Consider the following 9,641-nt stretch of genomic DNA (forward strand, 5'->3'; position numbering starts at 1 on the left):
TATTTACGATTTATACTTTTATAGTTATTTATTTATATATATATATTATATATTTTGGGGTTAGTCTGTCCAAATTGCACTGTATAATATGTTTTGAATTAATATGTTCTTGGGTTTTTTTTAAATATATATACATGTATTAATTCAACTTTAATATGAGTTTCTGGATAAGAAAGAGGGTAAGCAGTTGAAATTTCATTCTAAAACTCATTTTTTTTGTCTTTTCATGGCTTATGATCTGTTAAATTTGTAGTTTTCTTTATTGGTTTTGAGTGTTTATCTTAAAACTCAAGTTTTTTGGTTCTTTGCTCTTGGTGTAAATCGAATACATTTGTAGAGTCGTTTAAATTTGTTAGATTTTAAATATATTGGATTTTAAATTGTCATACAATTTTTTTTTATCGATAGTTTGTAATTGGAACCATAATTCTTATTTATTCAAATTGTATTAATATGTAAAGACCAAGTGAAACCTATATCATCGTTAAATCTTATCTTATAAAACCTGTGGAACTTCAAAATCGTTAAAATTTACGGCTCCCGCCGCATTGCGCGGGTACACAACTAGTATATATATCATGCTTTTTTGGCTTTTGATTGTTTCCGTATTATGTACCGATTGTTTATGTAAAACCAACTCGAGACTGGTTATTTCCGATGTGTATTACAATGTGTATATTTCGAAGTGTGTCAGGCAACATTGTTTTTCAAAGCATATCACATTATCTATTTTCGTTATTTTCTTGTTTTATGAAGGGTACTACAATGTGCATTTTCTTTATTTTTTTATTTTACAAGGAGTATCACAATATGCGACTTGTATGTATGCATATTGAGAATCACAATGAGTATCGTTTGTACATATCTTCTCTTAACAGATCGACGTTTTTTAGGTATTACAACGTGTATCATGTGTCCACATGGTGTTTGCCGGAAAGATGATAGATAAAAAAATTAAAATACCTAAAATGATTTTTAATTAAAGTTTTAAGTCAAAATTACCAAAATTATTAATTTTCTAATTTATATTTTGATTTGTGGTTAAGATTGAATCTCACCGATTATCACAAATTATTGTTCTAATTAATATTGAGTTTATTATTAATCAATAAAATTATGTTTAGAGTTTCTATAAATATGATTTATTCTATTGAATTTTCAACTGTTACGTTTGTAAACTTGTTATCATTTTGAATTCAGATGTTTGTCGATCCTTCTGCAATTTCCTATTGCATCAGATTTGTGGGTTTTGATTTTTTTCTCTATTTTCGACAAATTAATAAATTAATAAGTTAAATAGTTAGTTGATATTAACGACGTGGGAATAATTAAACACTTGGTAATCAAACCTAATCTCGTCCACCGACCATGTGTGCTTTCAAGACTTGTACTCTTGTGCTTCTAATGAGGGATGGATTTTCATCAGAGTCTTAGAGTTGTAACTTGTAGCTTGTCTTCTGAAATGGATAAATTTGATGACAATGGGCCTCCTTTGGATTTAAACGTAAACATCCATGTAAATAGTAGAGCCCATTTTGTTTTTGTTAAAATGGGTTAGTGATGGTTAAATCGAGTCCGACCGGGATTGGTTATGGTTCGGCGGTCCAATACCGTTTACATGTTTTATTGACTCTTAAACTCTCAATTCTCACTCACTCAGTTTCCTTGAGGTTTCACGTATTTTCTTTCTTAATTACTTATCTAGACCCTAGTTATGTGATTCATTGGTTTGATTGTTTTCTTATAGCCGTAGAACTTATTTGGACTTCGGTTATTTGTCTACTTGAATGGTTTGGTTATTACTATTATTATTAGTTAAGTATGTTTCAAATATCATAACCATCTAGTTAGTAATGTCAACTATCAGTCAAGAGAGACTTAACGGGTTAGCAACTTTAAGGTCAAGAGTTCAAAACTCACCAAAAGTGAGGATAATAAGTGAGGGGGCATAATCAAATGAGAACTGATTGGTTTGTGGTAATTGTGAGGTCCAATCTCAACCACAAATTAACGGATAAATTAGGAAATTAATAATTATGGTAGTTTGAATTAAAATTATAATTAGAGGGCATATTAGGTATTTTAAAAAAAAAAAACTCTTCTCTCCTCTCTCATCTCTCCGACCTCTGGTAAAATCGGTATCACAGTATATTACAACGAGTATTGCATTGTGTATTACAATGAGTATCACATTGTGTATCTTTGTTTTTAAGGTTTGAGTTGGTATCATAGTTGGTATCACAATGGTATCACAATATATCACAATTGAATATCACATTGTGTATCTTTGTAATTACTTGGTACCTACCGGATTAATGTTCACCTGAGGCCGGAGATTGGAGGTCGGAGAGATAAGAGATGAGAAAGGAGTTTTTTAAAAATACCTAATATGTCCTCTAATTATAATTTTAACTTAAATTACCATAATTATTAATTTTATAATTTATTCGTTGATTTGTGGTTGAGATTGAAGCTCACAATTATCATAAACTAATGAGTTCTCCCTTAAATAAACCTCAATAAATAAATTTATTTATTGCATTTGTCGTATATAAATATTATATATCTTAAAAAAAAAAAAAAAAAACTTTTAACATTAAACTTAAGTTTTAAGGAAACATGGACTATAAATGAATTAATTTATGTTTCATGTCTTCCTTATTCTTCTTTGACTCTCCGCCCGCCCTGGTTGACTGTGAATGCAAGATGACGTTTGTTGGTTTACTTCAAGGTTCGTCGGCTCAAACTCTGTACTTGTGTTCTTCCCTCTTAGCCACCAGATCCATCAACTAATCAGCCGATTTGCCCTTGCTTTCTTCTAAAAACTTAAATCACAAACCATGGCCGATCAAAAGGTGTATTCCAACTTGGTGCCGTGGGATGAATTAAGCGGGAAGGTTGTGATGGTGACCGGAGCGTCGTCTGGGATTGGCCGAGATTTTTGTATAGACCTGGCAAAAGCCGGCTGCAAAATCGTTGCAGCTGCGCGTCGGATAGATAGGCTCGTGTCTCTCTGCGATGAGATCAATGGAATCGCACGAGCTGGTGGTCCTGGAACGTCTAATGACGTTGACCCTACCGATAATGTTGGAGCCGTAGCCCTGGAGCTTGATGTCGCTGCTAAGGGTCCTGCCATTGAAGCCTCCGTGAAAAGGGCGTGGGATGCATTTGGGCGGATCGATTGTTTGATCAACAATGCCGGAGTTAGAGGTAATAACTAGATACTCCATATATCTCCCTTGACGATAAGCAAAATCGACAAGACCTTCATTCTAGGTTGAAGCTTAATTTCTTTCAGTTATGTACTTGGGAAAATATATATCAATTAATCATGATAATTTTATGATCAAACGAACATATATATGATGATTCACATGATTTGTCCAAAAGGAACCTAGTAGGAATCAAATCATCTCAGGATCCAGAGGATTGATGGTTAGGTTAGCCTTTTGGCAAATTATTAACGATTCATCTTAGAAATTTATATCAGATGTTAGAGGGGGGTTCAGAGCAGAAAGAAAGTTCATCTAGGAATCAAGCAAGCATATTAGCACATAGATTCACATGAGTAGCTCCTTACCATGGATAAAGCTTCATCCCCTCAGAAAAGTTTTGAAATGGTTTCGGAACCCCCCAAATTATGGATATAAAACCCCCATAACTTACATGTCCAACGAATCTGCGGATTCTTGCATTATCTTTGTATGGTCTCCGATTGGAAGTTTGGGAACAAGATATATGTTTTCCAGCTCTCAACTTAGAAGTAGATTTAGTTCAATTTGGTTCAGTGATGATCAAATAGGAGGATGAATCATCAAGACTATTGTTTTGGGTATTGTTGTGACTCCAATTCTAGTCACAAATTTGATATTCTTGTTCAAAACCTACCAGACTCGATCGATTCAAGATTGATTTATGATCTTGATAGCTTTATGCCTTCAAGTTTCTAGCTTTGATGACGTGTTGCTTTTCAGGTAACGTGTGGAGTCCATTGGAGTTGCCTGAAGATGAATGGGATAGTACCATGAGAACAAACTTGACCGGAACATGGTTGGTGTCAAAGTACGTTGGTAGATTCATGCGTGATGCGAACCATGGAGGATCAATCATCAATATCTCATCTATTTCTGGTCTTGATCGTGGAGATCTACCTGGAGGTCTCGCTTATTCCTCTTCAAAGTCTGCTGTTGTCACATTGTCCAAGGTAACCTTCCTTCAATTCATCTTTGAGATTTCATATCAAAATTAACCCCTTTTGGGTATAATCGAGGTCATTCATGTGTCGGAAACGTAAAAGGGGAAACGTCGGTGTTGGTGTTGTTGAGTGTGGAAACAGTAGGGTGCTTCGTTTAGCAAATAAAGGGGGTTCATGCTGAATCACCCTTGCATAATGCCATTTGTTCTAGTTCTTTTCTTTCGTAGACTCTGATGTGATCTAATCAGGTAATGGCTATGGAAATGGGTGCGTACAAGATCAGGGTGAACTCCATTAGTCCGGGCCTATTTAAGTCTGAGATCACGGGAAGTCTAATGGAAAAAAAATGGCTCAAAAATGTGGCTCGAAGATCCATTCCTTTAAGAACATTTGGCACTACCGATCCAGCATTGACGAGACTAGTAAGATATCTGATCCATGACTCGTCTGAGTACATCAGTGGCAATACATTCATCGTCGATGCAGGTACCACTTTACCCGGTGTCCCCATTTTCTCTTCGCTTTAGATCCCAAATGTTGTAAAAGACACCACACCCGGTGCCACCACGGCAGTAACAATTTGAAGCATATTTTTGCATGTTTTTCATTTAGACTTTAATCGTTATATGATTGAGTTTATAAAAAATGACTTATTAGTTTGTGAAGCAAAGACTTACGACAACATTTGTGTACGTCTTAGAATCACACCTCTTGTTATGCGACTAAACGTCAACATTTTTTTATCAAAACGTTTTTCATCGTCTCCGGACAAAATTGATAATACATGTTAACTGATAGATATTTTTATTTGAATATATTATTAAGGATACAAAAATACAATAAATTATGTTATCTATTTTACTATAAAAAGGGAAGAACAAGTCCATATTAGTTTACGACAATCAACAAGAAAACAGAACGGGATGGCGATGGTCGTTACGCGCTATCTTCAACCATTTTTTTAATAAAACGATACCCTTTTATTCATAATGGGTTTTATTATGTATTTTTATATTTTTCAAGTTAATAATTTAACTAAATATATAAATAATTTATAAAGAATAGAGTAAACTCTGAAAGTAATCCCTCAACACTAACCCCAGTTAAGTTAAGGGTAAAATTGTCCAACCATGTTTTCCAAATACTTTACATTTCTTTTTTGTATTTTCTTATTTTTGTAAAAACAATCAAACTTTAGGGACCAACTATGTAAATAACGCTCGTATATTATATATTTACATCAAGGGGACCATGACGGTTCACCAAAGTGTTGATGATGGTTTACAACTCGACATCTCCAACCATGACATCTCTGGCCGACCTCTCCCCCACCCCATTTTGGTCCGTCATCGTTGAGATACACAAGTGGAGTTTTTTGATCGTCATTGTCGAGATACACGAGTGGAGATTCAAGTGTGATTTTAAACGAAGATAACAGCAGTTTGAACATGTTGACCCGCCATCGTGATGAACTGCCACCAATTGCCGGATTCAAAAGCTATAATGGGTGATGCACAGAAAGCTTACCAGCCTCAGTTTTTGAAGATTGAAGAACACAATTTCTTCAATGGAGATGAACCTTGCAATTTCTTCTCCCAAAATCAAGCTCCAACCCTCCAATACTACTGTCAAGATAACTAAAATTAATCTTCAGTTAGTTGATGAATCATCGACTAAAACATTCTAAAATAAGGGGGATGTATTGAAGCTAATTTTCAGTTTGAGTCTAGGCTCCCACCTTTAAAAAAAACTCCACTCATGTATCTCCATGAAAACAAATAAAAATGGGGTAGGGGGAAGGTTGATCGGAGATGTCATGGTCGGAGATCTCGAGACTGGAGTTGTAAACCATCATCTTACCTATGGTGAACTTTGCGTGTGTGTGCGTGCGTGCATGTAGTCTCTAAAGTTTGATTGTTTTTACAAAAACAAGAAAAGGTAAAAAAAAATTGCAAAAATATGGAGAAAACATGATTGGATTTACTCTTGGCTCTAACTGAAATTTCTAATGGAAACACAAGAATGATTTGTAAACTTGTCAAAGTTCAGATCTTACTTTTAAAGATTTCACTAAACCTCGAGGAACCATAATCAGAGTTTACTCTTATTATTATTTATTTATTAACATGTCAACTGGTTTGTCCATTATGGGTACACATACATATGCAAAAGCCATCAACTTTAGGATTTAAACGTCTACGTAATTAGGAGTACACGAAAGTTATAAGTTATTAATAACATAATAAAATAATTATTATTATTATAAGGGTAAGGAGGTGTACGATAGGTAGTATAAGAATTTTTGGTGTGTAGGGAAAACAATTAAGATAACATAAAAACATATTTTTGAGGGTTTTAAAGATCTTTTAGTAACGGTTTTACTATTATAGACACACAAAAAAAAGACAAACCAAATTGATGATAAACGTAATTTCAAAATTATAGGGACAAAAACATAAACTTCTAATAAATTAGAGGGACGAAAATCATAATTTACTGTAAACAATATAATCAATAATTTAATTTAGAATAAATAATTGACCACTTTAATATGGATACTTCTTAAATTGCCAAAAAGAATCAACCAAATCAAAACAAAATCATGGATAATTAAAATAAGGTTTTAATATTAAAATGTAGCATACAAAAAGCAATTCACCGACAAATGGTCACCTTTTTTTTCTTTTTTTATTAACCTAGATATCCTCCGGCCCGTTATGCATGGCGATTAATCATAGGGCGACCATCTACTTTGAAGATAGCTCGGAGTTACCGTATTTGAACCTTCGTGACCACAAGGAGATTTTTATTTAATTTTTATTGAATAAATTAATAAAAATTCGATTTTAATCTTATGTTTCATAACTAAAATTGATAACATCTAATAAAATAATAAATATATATTACTTATGAAATGAATCGTATCGTATTTTTTTTCCATGAGTTTTTATCGTACATAATATAACAATTTGTTTTTTAAGTAAAAAAACAAGTATTTTAGATTTATATGCTTAAATTCTTCTGCTCTTTACATCTTAATCGATAATCAAATGTATACTTCATACGAATTTTTAAACACTCAAATTAACGATGGTTTTAGTTGTTTGCTTCTTGGATTTTAATTCTTTTATTTGGAAGTATTTAACTAGATTTGATCTTCAAGAATACTACTACTATTGTTTGTTTTATTAAATAAAAAAAAAATAACCGATGTAATCACTTGGACAGTAACGTACCAGTAAAGCTAAGAGATGTAATGGAAATCTCATCTGATCTGGGTTCAAATTCAAGTCTTGTCTAATCTCTTATAGCCACAAGTTTACTTGCGATAATTCCAGATCCTTTGTAACCATCCAGGAGATTGTTGATGTACGCCACAGTTACCAAAAAGATAGTCGTTGCAATTTGAGTAAATAGATGCTAAGATATTTTGCTGACGAGTATCACTATAACTTCATATTATGAATTTCTTAATAATAGTAATTGAACAAGGCGTAATAATACTGTAGAAATTGATCAATTAATTTTTGACATTGATCTTGGTATAACCGATCGTTATGCATATATTTAAATGTAATTTAAGTCGGTTTTATTTGACGAAATTTAAATCAATCATCGTATTTTAATTGATTTGCAAATCTCTAATCTATCAAATGAATTACCGGAATATATGGAAGTTCATTATTTTATTTCAAGTGATTGTCGTTGATTTGTTGCTATTAAATGAAATAACCAATGACACAATAAAAATAAATGACATCGATGTGGACTTTCTTTATAAATAAGAATTAATTAATTGTACCTTCTAGAAAATAAATATAAAATTGCATAAATGTATCACTTTTCCAAAACATTAATTTAATAGGAAAATAAATTAAATAAGTATTATTCATATTAACTTTTTCAATAGAGTTACTCACAAATTTATAAGAATAGACGTTAAAATATGTTTTGACAACTGTTTTGTATTAACGTATAATAATAGATTCGTATGAGATTGGTTATTGTATGACGAGTTGATATAATTATTACGGAAAACATTTCCATCCAATAAAGTGTTTGAGGTTATATATAAGGGTCCGATTTTAACATGTCGAGTGGTTTGTCCGGCATGCGTACACAAACACATACACAAAGCCCCTTTAATTTTAGGATTTACTAGAAGGGTACTCGTGCAGCAAAATGAATCTCGATTTTAATGTTTAGTTTTATTATTTGTCTCTATCAATATAATATGATTTTATGTGGTTTTGAGAAAACAATAATGTTATTATTTTTGAATAAAATATAAATTTGAAGATAACATAAAATTTTGAAAAAGATAAATCGATATTAGTATTAAATTAACTATTTAGTAGTTCTCGTTTTTTTGTGTAATTTCTTTAATTCAATTTTTTTATTATAATTTAATTTAGATTTAGTAACAAAGTAATTTATTTTTGGTTTAATAATATAATTTTTTTTATAAAGATAATAATTAAATATTATGTTAGAATTCAATGATTATCTTAATTATATTTTAGATTTTCTATATTTAATATGGATGTTTATTACGTTATTTGATTATTTTTATCTGCAATTAGTTACACAAATTTAAAAATGGAGCTTTAACAAGTTGTACTTACGCAAAATTATTTGTAATCATTAATTTTAAGTAATATGCATCAATAAATAGTACTACATGCATAAAAATGGTTTTTAAAAGTTTTTATCAAATTTTTTTATAATATAGTATAAATATATGTACATACATACACAAAACCCTTGGAATAATTCAAAAATATATATGTGGCAATTAACTTATGACATGCACAAATTGAAACCCAAATATATGTTATATACGGACGGACTTAGATCAGATAGGATCATCTTATTTGATTTTTGCAGTTAATAATAAATATGATTAACAATCACAAGGATGGTGTTTGATTGGTTTGAGCTTGACTCCGAAGGTCAAAAGTATCAGGGGGTCTCGGTTCAAATCCAAGAAAGAATAAAAATCTTTTTGCGGCCACGGAGGTTCAAATGCGGTGACTCCGGTTATCTGCAAAGCAGGTCGCCGCCTTAAGATTAGTCGGTTCGCATAACGAGTTGGATATCCAGATTAATAATAAAAAAAGATGATTAAGATATTTTTAGTATAAACTATAATAATTAAGACAAACATGAAGATTGTATCTATCGCAAATCATATCTACAACTTCAAACAAATAACGCGTTTTCTGGATTCTTGTTCATGTTCAGTGTTGTATGTTCCAATTAAACTATACACCAATCACTTTAATTCACAGATTATAATAACATTTTCACAACTTTTTGTTGGAAAATGGCATTTGTATATTCAAAAAGGAAGCATCTTTCTTTGTTAACTACTGTTCAAGTCAAGTAATTTGACTTCCCCTAATGCACTTCTTAGTCACAATCCATATATACATCCATATCTGTA

At 31.7% G+C, this 9,641-nt stretch overlaps 1 protein-coding gene across 1 annotated transcript; it reads left to right on the top strand.

The window, feature by feature from the left end:
* Positions 1 to 2,724: 2,724 nt before the first annotated feature.
* On the top strand, positions 2,725 to 4,862 carry LOC112506692 (3-oxoacyl-[acyl-carrier-protein] reductase FabG-like). The gene is made up of 3 exons (XM_025110924.1): positions 2,725 to 3,210; positions 3,975 to 4,204; positions 4,444 to 4,862. The coding sequence occupies exons 1-3, from the start codon at positions 2,841 to 2,843 to the stop codon at positions 4,720 to 4,722; spliced, it is 879 nt and encodes a 292-aa protein (XP_024966692.1). The 5' UTR covers positions 2,725 to 2,840; the 3' UTR covers positions 4,723 to 4,862.
* The last annotated feature ends 4,779 nt before the right edge of the window (positions 4,863 to 9,641 follow it).

This window comes from Cynara cardunculus, assembly GCF_001531365.2.
Source record: "Cynara cardunculus var. scolymus isolate 2C chromosome LG 2, CcrdV1, whole genome shotgun sequence".
Lineage (NCBI taxonomy): Eukaryota > Viridiplantae > Streptophyta > Magnoliopsida > Asterales > Asteraceae > Cynara > Cynara cardunculus.